Below are 14,685 nucleotides of genomic sequence, written 5' to 3' on the forward strand. Positions count from 1 at the left end.
TTCCACAACCCCCTCACTGAGGTAAACAGTGGACAGGTCCAGCTTCCACAACCCCCTCACTGAGGTAAAAAAAAATAGCGAAGAAGATCCGGCCTCCTCATTTTCTCACTGTGGTAAACAGTTACGTCCACAATTAGGTAAACAATATACAGAACAGGTAATCATTCTTTCACAACATCCTTACCGAGGTAAACATCATGACGGAAGGGAATAATCCAAGCTCTACAACCATTTTCTTAAGACAAGCGGCGTAGACAGGGTTTAACCCGAGCCAAGACAAGCGGCGTAGACAGGGTTTAACCCGAGCCAAGACAAGCGGCGTAGACAGGGTGTAACCCGAGCAAAGACAAGCGGCGTAGACAGGGTTTAACCCGAGCCAAGACAAGCGGCGTAGACAGGGTGTAACCCGAGCTAAGACAAGCGGCGTAGACAGGGTTTAACCCGAGCTAAGACAAGCGGCGTAGACAGGGTTTAACCCGAGCTAAGACAAGCGGCGTAGACAGCGTGTAACCCGAGCTAAACACTTTCCTGGCAAGAATAAAGCAGCGTGAGGAAGGGGGTAAACTCGACCCCAGCAGTCTCCTTATTGAGGTAAACAAAGCGGAGTCAGACACGTGGCAAATGGGGGTAAATAAGTGAGACCCTCCAGACGGTAAACAGGAGAGGAGGGAGCGTTGGGTGTGTGGAGGGTCAGGACGCCACGTGTTGAACGTGGTGGTTTGTTGATGTTGTCGGCCCCTCCCCGTCACCCCCCCCCCCCCCCCCCCACCAGCAACCCGGAACCCCTCCACTGACTCAAACGCGGCGGCGGAAGTCTTTCATGGCAAAGACTAATAACACATGGGATAGACACATAGACAAATGATTTTGTATGTTGAATTTATCGTACATTGACCATGATTTATAAGTTACTAGGAGGTGTACCTGGCGGTGGCCGGAGCTCCGGCTCTGTCTCCCCCTCTCCGCTCTACTCCTGGTTACCTGGTGGTTACCTTATTATTATTAACATCTTTATTGACAAAATTAATTACAATTTTGCCTAATCTGAGGATTTTGATAGGTCTTATTAAAGTGAGGATAATGCTAGTATTCACTGTCACGCAGGACAGAGGGTCATACATAAGACAATAGGTCTAAACTGTAGGCTGAAGCACATATATATCATTGTTACAATCAATGTTTTAATGTATGGATACGTGAAAACAACTTTCTATTGTGCACTGCCACACAAGGGCAGGGATGGGTTCATAAGTGATACAGCTTAGAAGTAATATAAATAAAAATTGTTCTTCATTCTTTAAAATGGACAAGCAAATTTTGGGTAAATTGTTAGGATGTCGTCCAGAACACCTGAGTCAATAAAATAGTTACACAGTTGGTGGTACAAGAGGCCAGGAGGTCTAAAGTCCTTTACGGTTTCACATTCATCAATATAGTGTTCTAGTGAATGCATTAAAGGTTTATCACAGAGTTTACAATCTGAATATTCTGGTAGTGGCTCAGCCTCACTAACCTGCCAGATGTGTCTATAGCCAAGGCGAATTCGCGCAATGACTACATCACATTGCCTGGTCCGGTTACTGTGCTGACCATACAAATACCTATTATTACAAAACTTGTCATAACTTTTAATACTGCAGCTTTCAGGTCTCTGGGCATTTCTTAGTTCTTCTAAATCTGAATTAATTTCTTTACTTTGTATGTTTCTAATAACTGCATTAGATAGTCCAAAGTCATAATCAATGTTTTCTTTCCTGCAAGCCTCATTGGCCAATTGATCTACAAAGTCATGTTTTCCAACTCCAACATGGGATGGGATCCACACAAATTTTATACAAGAGTTATTATCATTGGCAAAAATTACATTCCGTTTAATATTACAAGCTACTTCCGACGTACATTGTGATGGGTTATTTAAGGACTGCAGAGCACTTTTAGAGTCACAGAATATCACTCCACCACCATTGAGCTTAAGGGATTCAGTGGCTAGATAAATACCCAATAGCTCGGTCTGTGTCGTACTTGCCCAGTTGTTCAATCTCTGTGTACTAGTCATGATCATTTCATTCCCTTTATACACTGCACATGCACAACCTGTTCTACCAGTGCCTAACTGCACAGAGCCATCAGTAAAGGCATAGGATTCAGTCGGTTTGAGAATTTGAAGATGACTGTCAATAGCTTCTAATGTTATACATCTCAAAATGTCAGTGTTATACATTTGTTTTACACTGATGGGAGTATAATGCAGAGACCTCTCCACATATTTCCAAGGGGGAATATAGTGAACAGTTTTATCAGGGTTAAGAGATACATTCAGTTTCTAAAGATTATAGGCACAACAACTGAGCCACACACTGTAGGGAGCTTTTTGCGGCGGATTGAGGGAACAGTCAGAATTGTTTAGAACCTTGGTTACCTTGGTGGTTACCTTGCCATGATTTTGGGGCTTAGCGTCCCCGCGGCCCGGTCCTCGACCAGGCCTCCTTGGACATTCTTCTTCCAGCATTTCACCCCCCCCCCCCCCCACATCACTCTCTCCCCCCTCCTTCCTCTCCCCACCGCTTTACTCACTCTTCACCCCTCTTCCCTGTATTTTACCCCTTCTTCCCCTCCCCCTTAAGATAACCCCCTCCTCTTTCCCCCATTTAATCCCCCTCTCTTGTCCCCCTTCCCTCTCTCCTCTTTATATCTGTCCCCCTTTAACTTCATCTTATCCCTGTCTCCCTCTTATAAGAGGGAGTGTGAGGGGGCACCAGTACCCGTGTTGCTCTAAGTGTCAGGGGCACCAGTACCCGTAGCAACACACCCATGACTCTGGTCTCCAACAGGTTACGGTCATGTGTCTCCGAGAACGTGGGAGGGCAAGATGGTGACCATCGTGTATGCCATCATTGGCATCCCACTCATGCTGCTCTGTCTCTCTAACATCGGTGACTCCATGGCCACCTCCTTTAGGTAAGTACCCACACACACACCAGACCATCGCCAAACTTGACCTTTCTATTAACCACTGGAATAATCATTATTGGAACAACACGCCACTTCCCAACATTTCGTCTAACTAGCATTAACATCCCAGCATCAGAAACCATGAAGACTAACTTTAGATTGCACAATGAAGCCTCCATAAGCATCTTTCTTGGCGCTGTTAGTAACATAAATTGGGAGCCTGAACGGTAGAATAGCCGACATTAACGTAGGTGTGCAAAATATTTCTTCGCAAAACTCTAAGCTTCTATAAAACTCACTGTCCCATGCTGACTATACAGGTCACTTACAAAAGGTTAAACAGCATATGGCTTACTAAAGGCATACTTAAATCAATTAATAAAATGCAGTGATATGAAAAAAACAAGATAGGGACCATTTCTAAAGAATTGGCAAAGCAGTACTCTTCAATTTTAAGATAATAAAAAGAGCCAAAACAAGTTACTCTGAAAATAGATTCAAGACGAATTTTATTTGCAATTATCGATTCGAGTAACTTTCCCACAATAGACGTTAGGCTAATTGGCCGATAGTTTGATGTAAGTGATCCATCTTCTTTCTTAAAAACTGGCATCATATTAGCAACTTTCCATAACTCTGGCACTCTGCCTGACTCTATTGATTTATTAAATATGGTAAACAGTGGCTCACAAAGCTCCTCTTTGCATTCTTTAAGCACCCTGGCAAACACTTCATCCAGCCCTGGGGATTTGTTTGGTTTGAGTTTTACTATTTGTTTAATTACATCCTCCCTGGTAACTGCTAAACTAGTCAACCTGTCCTCGTCCCCACCCACATAGACTTGTTCGGCTGAAGGCATATTGTTAAGTTCCTCTTTAGTAAATACAGATATAAAATATTTATTAAAAATACTACTCATCTCTTCATCACTATCTGTTATTTGACCTGTCTCAGTTTTTAATGGACCTATTCTTTCCCTAATCTTTGCCCGGTATAACTGGAAAAATCCTTTAGGATTTGTCTTTGCTTGCTCTGCTATGCGAACTTCATTAGTTTTTTTTTTTGCTTTCCTTATCTCTTTTTTTTAGTATTTCTAACCAGTTGTACGAATTCCTGTTCTAAACTAACTTCCCCATTCTTAATCCTTTTGTACCACCCTCTCTTTTTACCTATAAGGTTCTTCAGATCCTTCGTTATCCACTTTGGATCATTAGTATTCGATCTATTCAATTTATATGGTATACTACATTCCTGGGCTTTGCTTAGAATATTTTTAAATAGGTTATATTTTGAATCCACATCGAAAACCCCTTTTACCTCACCTATCGCTGGATTCATGTCTAGCTCCAAGACCGGCTCACACCCCATACCCAAGACTTTCCAATCTATTTGACCCAAAAAAATTCTTAGGCTATTGAAATCATTGAAATCAACTTTTCGAAAATCAGGCACTTTAACAGAATTTTCACCTACAGATATATTCCATTCAATGCTAAATCTAATTTCTTTATGATCACTGTTCCCTAACTCACTCCCTATTTCGATGTCCTTAATTTGTGTTTCCGTGTTAGTTAACACTAAATCTAAAATATTATTTTCCCGCGTTGGTTCCTTAATGTGTTGCGTAAGAAAGCAATCGTCAATTAATTCTAGAAAATCTTCTGCTTCATTATTCCTTGTTTTATTCAACCAGTTTATTCCACTAAAATTAAAGTCACCCATGACATAAATACTGTTAGATCTAGATGCTCTCGATATTTCATGCCATAGATGCTTTGCTTCCATTCTGTCTAACTTTGGTGGCCTATATAAAACTCCTATTATAATATTTGCTTTTTCGTTTAATTCTATCCAAATAGTTTCTGTATGTGGCTCAGTTTTGATTCCCTCTTTGAGACTACATTTCAAATTGTCCCTAACATATATGGCTACTCCCCCTCCTCGTCTAATATATCTGTGTGAAATAGTTTAAATCAATTTTATTTGATATTCAGCTAATAGCTCTATTTTCTACATTCATCCACGTTTCGGCAAGTGCAATAATATCTATTTTTTCTGTGCAGACAAGAGCATTTAAATCGTTTATTATATTTCTTAGACTTCTAGTGTTAGTGTTATATACCCTAAGTGAATTGTTATTTTGAGGCCCTTCTCTTTTCCTGATCATTTTGCCGATTCTTTTCCCCCACAAACACTTACTTTTATTACCTCCTTCCTCCAAATCAATTCCCATACCACTATCTACTAACAGTTTAAACCCAAACAAACGCCTCTAACCACTGGTTCCAACGAATTCGCAACAACAACCACCCCAGCCCTCGATAGATGCACCCCATCACGAGCATACATTTCATTTCTTCCATAGAAGTGTTCCCAGTTGTCTATGAAAAATATTGCATTTGATTTGCAATACCTTTCCAGCCGGCAATTGACACCAAGTGCCCTCGACAACCATTCATTTCCCACTCCCTTTCTTGGAAGAATGCCACACATGATCGGGATTCCTCCCTTGCTTCTAACTAATTCTATTGCTGTTTTATACCTCTGAATCAGTTCCTCACTCCTAACTCGACCAACATCATTACCTCCCGCGCTAAGGCAAATAACGGGATTGTCCCCATTTCCAGCCATAATATCATTCATGTTGTTTATAATATCACCAATACCAGCTCCGGGATAGCAAACCCTTAACCTGTTCCCCCTATCTCTAGCACAAAACGTTCTATCCAAATACTTACCTGGGAATCTCCCACAACTAGAATTTGCTTAGGTACTTCCTTTACTCTCTGAGAGGCCTGCGCTTCGTTACTTTCCCGTTCGCGTGATCCGCAGTCCCACCACACCACTCGTCCTCCAATACGGCAAATGAATTAGAAATCCTTAGGGCGTCTGTAGGCGGCTTTATCAAAGTCTTCTTAAGGCCCCTGTCCTTTACAACTTTCCAAGACGAGGTCTTTTTAATACTGGTCTCCTTCTTCGTTTCTTCTCGATGTTGTTTTAACTGTCGTACTTCCTCTCGTAGAGAGTCCAACTCTGTCCTCAGAGCTCCAACTAAATTTATCAGTTCTTTCACTACAACTTCCATATTGCTCCACATAATGTAACTACACTCAGGAGCTCCGGCTAACACACCCTCTCACTGCGACTGTCTGCGCCTGATTGTCACTGCGACTGTCTGCGCCTTGAAATTACACAGGGGTTTATTTCTATAGATTTAAGCTTAGGGGTACAAAATATATCTGGAGCGAGTTATTATTACCTTAATCTGGTACACTTGAAGTGTTCTTACATGGTTCTAGTTCACAATTAACACTACTGTACATTAGTAATTATGCAGCGTGGATTAACAACATTTAACGAGCCACGTGACCAATGACACCAAACAATTATATCAGTCTACACAAAGGACAGAGACTCAAACAAAGTTGCCAGCCGTTACTAATCTTGGGTGGCTTAATCTTTATCAATCCTCACTTAATGTAGGCGCTCTGATATTCTAAGTCATAGGGTTACGTATTTCCTCATGTTAGTGCGAATTGCGTTAATTCATTATGCTTACCGCTTTGTAAACAAATCAGTTTGTTTACAATTTATTTGGCTTATTACCAGCGAATGTTAATTACTGTTAATTTATTTATCATATTCACGTAGATCAATATAATTATTACATTTAGTTATATTGCCATTTAGTTTAGTTATTTTACTTTAACAAAGTTAAGACAAAATTATTCCTGTGCGCGAGTCTCAATCACCCTACCAACAAAATATAAGATGTAAGACGTACTCAAGGCCTGCACAGCTACCCTTGTCTCCGGCAGGTTCATGTACCGACGTGTCTGCTGCGTCTGCTGCAGGAGCCGGGAGGACGGGGGCGGCCCAGGCACCACACCCACCTTACAGGAAGCCAGGTGAGGAAACAGAAGGGGGAGGGGGGAGGGAGGTCACGGACAAATGTGTTGATATATGTTTCTGAACAAGAGATAAGCTCCCGCACGCACACTTACCCCATAAACACACACCCGCACGTACACCTACCACATAAACACACGCCCGTTAACCACAAACACACGCACATTAACCACATAAACACACGCACAATATCCACATAAACACACGCACAATATCCACATAAACACACACCCGCACGTACACCTACCACGTAAACACACGTCCATTAACCACATAAACACACGCGCAATATCCACATAAATACACGCCCGCGCGCACACTAACCACATAAACACAAGCCAGCACGCACACTAACCACAAACGACCGCACGCACTTACGACATAAACACACGCACATACACACACCAATGGATACACTCTATATGAGAAGAAACGGTTCACTACTCAGTTATGTTAAAGGTAAAAACTAAGCGAACCAGATACGCTGATCCGAATCGTGGATGGTTAATATAATGATAAGGTTCAGTTGAGTGGCAGGTGTTGACACAGTTCAAGTACCACTTGGCTGCACGTGTCTGGCACTTCACCAAGGATGGGGGTGCATGACATGAAGTGTCAAGTGTTTGGAAAAAGACAGACACACACACACATTAGAAAATTACATTATATTCTGATTTAGCCATTTAAAGATAAGTCTAAATGCATGCTGCGTGCAATGGCAATTCATTTATAATAAATTATAAAATATCTTAAATACTTGCGTTGAGTAAGCATTGTGAACACCTCCACAGTTGCAACAACGGGAGAACATTTCCTCACCCACTTGAAGTTTACTTCTACATGCATTAGAGAGGCGAGGTTTTCCGCAGAATCGACATCCTGGATCATTCTGACAGCTCCAATATAAATATAAATTATATATAAGTAATATCACCTTTCCATCCCCAGGTCAGTTATAACAATAAATTTTATTAATTTTGTTTATCGTCATATTTTCGTTTTTAACTGCTTATTGGATTTCACAGAACGATCTTCTCGTGTAGCCCAATACAGTTTAAACGGAAATATGAATGAGAAACATGAGGAATATAATATTTTGCTTTAACTGACCGGGGGATAGAAAGATGAGCTATTACTCGATCATGTAAATACAACTAGGTGATTAACAGTTTTGTTGTAAATTACCAATACTTAACACACGATTTAAATTTGTTGTTAGCTAATTAGACATGTCAATTTAACGTTGTATATAATGTGTCAAACATCTACTCATTGTCTCCTCTTCCAGGGGGTCGCCAGAGTCTGCAAGTCCACGGCCCTACACGCCACCACCAAGATACAAACCTAGCCGGCGCAACATGCTCATCTCTCCGCCAATCTCTGCCACCATACATCGAGGCTCAGATAACTCCTTTGAGACTCCATCTCTGATAGAGCCCTCCAACTCATCAAAACCTTCTACTCCACGGTATCCCCGCCCCTCTCAAACACAAATGACTCTTCCCGATGCAGAGGCCAACCGCATTGTGGCAGAGTGTGCAGCTTATACCAACACCAGTGTACCCGGCCTGGTCGTCACTTCCCTCGAGACGTCCCACAAGGATCGCCACGACTATGACACGTTGCCACTTCAAACTCAGTTATCGTTACCCATGTCGGCCAGCCACACACCAGAACCATCAGCGCCATCTTCCCCCATGAGTCGAGACGCACCTACAGAATGGATAGTACGAAATGGATCACATGGCGGTCCTCACATAGTGATTGAGGTCGAGAGTGAGCAGCCGCCTTCCAATTATTCAAGACCAGTCTCTCCTACACTTACCGCATCAACACATCACGCCTCCAGTCTCTCTCTGACTGCCAGCAGTATAAGCCGTCCATGGCCCAGACAAGATTATAGCCCATCTATTGGAGGTCTGATGCCTTATGGAAGCGAGGCAGATGACTCGCAGTGTGTCCGTATTAGAGAGAAACCACCTTATTCCCCAGGAAAAACCTTAGTAGTGTATAACACATTATCAGGAGATGCCTTACTTGAACAGAGTAAAGTTGCACGCAAGACGGCACTTATGAATAAAGGAGGATTTGGTCAATTGCGCGGTGATGCAACAACGGTTTTTACTGACCCAATCTCCGGGCAATCAGTAAACGGAGACATGCTCGGACTCAGCTATAGACCAATCCCTCCAGACACGTCAGACGTTGATAATCGTGTACCCATTCCTATTGTGTTGACTTTTGTTGCCTCTTACATAGGAATTGGGGCTCTGTTGTTTGGGTGGCTAGAAGACTGGTCCCTGCTTGATGCTGGATACTTCTGTTTCATCACTCTTTCCACCATAGGTTTCGGTGACTTTGTACCTGGCAAGTCATTAGGTTATGAAACACAAGAAGCTCAAATAAAACTAGTAACTGGATCTCTTTATCTCATGTTTGGTCTAGCTGTTCTTGCAATGTCCTTTAATCTAGTTCAAGAGGAGGTTATCATAAAGTGTAAAGCATTTGCACTCTGGATAGGACTTATGAAAGAGTAATTATGTAACTAGGCATGTAATGTAAATACATTATGTAATGTAAGTATAATGTAATCGTATCATCCTCTGCAAATGACACTAGGATTTTATGAGTAGACAAAATAAAGAAAATAGAAACCTCAAATATGATGTAAATCAGGTCTTTCAATGAGGAACATAAAATAATATGGTGTTTAATGAAGATAAGTTCCAGTTCCTGCACAATGGAAAAAACGAAAATATAAAAATAGAAACTACATATAAAATGCAGTCAAATCATATTGTAGAATGAAAAAGCAATGTTAAGGATCTGGGAGTAATGTCATTAGACCTCACCTTCAAAGAACACAATAAAGTAGCAGTCACAACTGCATGAAAAAATACAGGGTCGATAACAAGAACCTTTCAAACAAAGGATGTCATACCAATGATGCACACCATTTTCTCTGTCATACCAATAATTATTCTTTTTAAGATACTAGTGCTCTATAGAGTGGAGTATTGTTGCATATTAACAGCCCTTTTCAAGGCTGAAGAAATTGCTGACCTGGAGAGCATGCAAAAATCCTTTACTGCTACAATCCACTCAATAAAACATTAAAATATTGAGAACCATTAAAATGTTTAAACCTGTATTCCCTAGGGTGTAGGCGGGAGAGATACATAATAATTTACACTTCAAAAATATTAGAGGGACTGGTTTCAACTCTGCACATAGAAGTAACATCACACGAGACCAGGAAGCATGGTCGGATGTGCACAATACCCCAATTGAAAAGCGGGAGTACAATAGGTACTGAGAGAGAACTATCAACATAAGGGGCCCAAGACAATTCAGCATGCTTCTGCTACATACACGGTATAACTAGCCGACCTCTCACGGTGTTCAAGAGAACTCGATAAATCCTTCCAAAGGATACCTGATAAACCAGGCTGTGATTCATACATCAGGCTACAAGCAGCTGCATCCAACAGACTGGCTGACCAGACAACAAACCAGGAGGCCTGGTCAGGAACCTTGACCCCTGGAATCACTGCAAGGTGGTAGCAATTAAGGGGCCAGGAGCACAATTTATCAATCTTCCTCAAGTAATTATCAAAAGAAGGCACCAAACCGGGAACCTTCCTCACACACACGCAAATTTGTTGTGCATAATCTATATGGTAAATGCTCCAACTTTTCCTAATGGATCAATATAGTAATATGTACAGGAAAAAGAAATATAAAAAAAAAAAGTTGAAAAATTCACCAATTTTAAAATGTCACCAATTTTTATTTTATTCAATATGGGCTCAGAATGGCATATTACATTATTTTCATTTCTTTAAAATAATGTTTTAGAGATAACTGACGTTGAAGTTAGCAACAAATAATACAGTAGTTTAATTTATCAATTTACTTGTGCGTTTTAATAAACATTGCTTGGAATTCGTACTCGAATATGTGAAATTTGTAGGTCAGTGTGTTGAAATGAAACTTCATTCAAACTTTACATACATAGTGATGGGTATGCATTCTCCAAGATGTAGACGCTGCAACAAAACTAAATTATAAACAAAGGAGAAAAAAAATCCAAAAACAACAAATTTGCAACAAAAATAGAAATTGGTGAAACTAACACATATTGGCATGGGCAATGTATTTATATGATACATAACAAAATACAGCATAGTAACATACTTACTCATTATTATTCGTGTTATGTATTACACAGTAATGCAAGAAAAGCACCAGCTGCATATCCACTTTGTGGACCCTCCTTACTACTATTCTTCTTTGTGCGTCGGACAGGTGCTTGCATCTCTATCACTGCATTATCCCTCAGTTCCAGTTAATAAGAACTGTTCTCCTTATAAGCATGCTTTTTTTCTTAATATTCATATAAAATCCATTTCTTAACATATAGGGGAAAACTTTCATGATGCTGATGCCAAATAACATGAGATTTAACAGTTTTCATATTTTCCATATTTGGACAAATATTTTTGTGCACCCGGCCCCTTAAAGGTAAGGTAATCAGGCCTTCACCAAAGATTCTTGTTTTTAAAAATTTACAAGCATTTTCAAAATTTAACTATAAAGTGATTTTTTTGGATTATTGTACATAAATTTCATTATAGATTTCTGTAATATTTGTTTCCGTACGAAATAAAATGTACAAGAAATCAAATACAGTATAGTTTATGCAGCTACGAAGTGCTCAAATAAACACGGAACACATTAACTCTCAGTTACTGCTCAAAAGCTAAAATTCAATCCTTGAATATTAGAAAATCATATAAAAATAATATATAAAATATCGTGCAACACATTCTCAATTAAAGACAAAGTCTATGGCTGTGATAATTTAATTCTCGGCATAATTAGTGTGTTTTCAGCTGCAGTATTTTACAATTTATGAACTGATCAAACATAGTTCAATCAATGCATACTAACTCACAGGTAAAGCATTTTAATTATAGAGATTTAAAAAATCTTGTAATATAACTTTAGCAGATGTACCTGTGTATATATCCAGCACACTGTGTTGTCCAAATGGAAGTATTTTCCAAGGGGTTATAAAATTAAGCAACTCTAATAAAACTTAACTTTCAAATAATTAGTCACAAAACCACAATCACTTGTAAACATTTACATAAGATATTCACACATGTAAGACATACACAAAACAACAACACGCACGTACGTATGTATATATACTCGATACATCATCATCAATACTGTACATTATCAATGTGTTGATTAACACAATTAAAGCACTTAAGTCAACTCTGGTTTAATTTTTCCCCTTTTCTTCCTCTTAAATTAATTAAGAGGCAGACTACCACAATCAAAGATACCCATACTGGTCTCCCTTTTAGGTAATGTGCATCCTATGCTATAAAAAAACATAGCAAGGATAAGGGCCTCCCTTTTACATACAGTGATTTTGCTGTTCTGTCTTGTAGTTTGTCTCATCTTGAACTCAACATTTTAATGTCTCGATTTTTAAAATGAAGCCCAAGTTGAACAGGGCCAAGTCATCGACTCGGTTGCTTATAAACTAATTGTTATCTTCTCTTAAGTCAGCCCGTCCTCATAAACAAAGGCCAAAGTCCATTCCATGCACCCGCCAAACCCCATTTATGGATGAAAAACTTTCACACGACTCGACTGATGACGTCCAAACACTTCCAGAACAAGTGCTTTGCTGAAGACTTTTGTTTGAACCACAACGCTGTAGATGCTTCACCTATGTACTACAAATACAAATAATCACCAACAGAACCTAAACACCTAACCTAACCAATGACTAATTGGTAAATCTAACCTAACCAATAACCAATTAGCACAATATGCTAATATTAATCTACATTTGAGAAAATTCTTATTTTGAATGAACAGCAATTAAAATTGATGAATGCGTTTTTGGGGTCGACCACTGGATGGAATGGACTTGGTTTGAGGATGGGTTGCTTAAACATGTTATTTTATTATTCTTGTTTTGTGTACATGTCTTATTTATGTACTTGTATAATGTAATTTTTTTTTTTCACTTTCTGAATATTAATTTAATCCGGCAGCCACCTATCAAGCCCCCTCATGCCAACAACGGGCTAGGCATAGACAGTGTGGAGGCAGAAATATACAGCAACATTGGAATGAAAATTCTAGGGTTAGGATTTTCAATAGTACCCGTGGCATAACACACTCGCCCCACACTTCACGAGTGATTTGGTTTGGGCAAGTATCCTGGCTGGGAAGAATTGACTAGTCGCCAATCTTTAGCTGTACGACTCTGTTCATAAAACAGTGAATGGGTACCTGGTTGTTAAATAATTTAGCAGGTCATATTCCAGGGAGAAATTAAGATTAAGAACCTGCCTGAAATGCTGAACGTGCTGGTGGCTTTACAAGAATGTAAGAACTCTTGTACTGTATATATAAATAAAAAATAAAAAATAGTTTATTTATGGGAGTGAAAGATAGGAGCCAAGAGGAGACCCATATTTATATTAAAGAAATGAACACCCAGGGCATTTGAAACACAGGATCTCTAAGAGATTATTTAACAAGTAAAACAGGGGCTTAGTCCAGTGTGCATTTGTCAGCTATTTTATTGATCATTTTCCACACACATGGGAATGAGTGGTAACCACACTTAGTATCAAAATAAGGGTATTAGAAAAAATCTTATGAAGCTTTCAAGGTATTCTTTAATACCATGAGCAGTGCAGCTAAACTAACACAGGTACACTGGTAAATTGAGGCACAAATCAGTAACATCTTCAAGTGAAGGTGTTGGAAAAATTATATCAGGTCATCCATTGGTGATTTTTTGTAACTGAAGGAATGTATCCTTCATTTTAAACAAACACAAGAACATGTCTATTGGCTGCATAAAGATTTGAATATTAAATTAAATATTTTGATGATTGTGTGCCCTTGTCACTTACATAATTTGCCTCCATAGAGTACCTGAGCACTGGGAATTAATTACCAATTTGTCCTCTTCTTAATTTGTTTTGCCCCAGGGAGGCACATAATACAGGAGACCTCAGAAGGAAAACAGTAGTTTAAACTTTACTGTATACTACAATGGAAATTGGTCTAGTGCACATGTTGGTACTGTTATCCTCAAGATTGGTCTCAAGTGGAATATCCTTAACACAGTAACTCATATTCTAGAGAACAAAAAAAAAATTATGAAATATACAATTTGAGATGAAGTAATATGCTATATACAATCAAAATAATAATACTTGGTACATAATTACACTAACAATGTGTACAAAAAGAAAGCAACTCATATTGGGTGGCATGGTGAGTAGGTCACTACCAAGTAACATGTGCCGATGATGCAACTGAGATCACGCACCCAGTAAGAGGGTTATGAAGGGAGGTAATGATAGGTGACTGAAATAATTAATGATTTGAGAAAAAAATAAATAAATAAAAAAATAACACCTACAGAGGATTAAAAGTGACATTAAAGGTCCGAAGTACACCATTAAATATTTGTGAAAACGTCAAATCCAAATTCCATTCAACTTCACTATTACCTGAGGCAATTTTATTTAGAGCACACAGATTACAAAAGTTATCGAAAATTGTCAAACAAATAACGATCAGGCTTTTTACCATCAAACTAGCATATTTCTTATATGTCAGTGAAGACATAAACCCATGCAACTCACATGATGTTATAGATTGTAAAACAATCCACAAAATTTCAGTTAAAATAAACTGTACCCTTATTTATGGATGCAGAAAGAAAAAAAAAAGAGAATAGAGAGAACAGAGAGAGAGAGAGAGAGAGAGAGAGAG

General features: G+C 39.2%; 1 protein-coding gene across 1 annotated transcript in view; it reads left to right on the top strand.

Annotated features, from left to right (window-relative positions):
- The window catches only part of LOC123761338 (uncharacterized), a 28,743-nt gene extending 19,221 nt beyond the window's left edge, over nt 1-9,522 (top strand). The window contains exons 4-6 of the mRNA XM_045747297.2: nt 2,832-2,958; nt 6,771-6,860; nt 8,150-9,522. Coding sequence (XP_045603253.1) covers nt 2,832-2,958; nt 6,771-6,860; nt 8,150-9,398 — 1,466 coding nt within the window. The 3' untranslated portion in view covers nt 9,399-9,522. The remainder of the gene's footprint in view (nt 1-2,831; nt 2,959-6,770; nt 6,861-8,149) is intronic.
- Nucleotides 9,523-14,685: the final 5,163 nt, after the last annotated feature.

Source organism: Procambarus clarkii, chromosome 7 (genome assembly GCF_040958095.1).
Source record: "Procambarus clarkii isolate CNS0578487 chromosome 7, FALCON_Pclarkii_2.0, whole genome shotgun sequence".
Taxonomy (NCBI): Eukaryota; Metazoa; Arthropoda; class Malacostraca; order Decapoda; family Cambaridae; genus Procambarus; species Procambarus clarkii.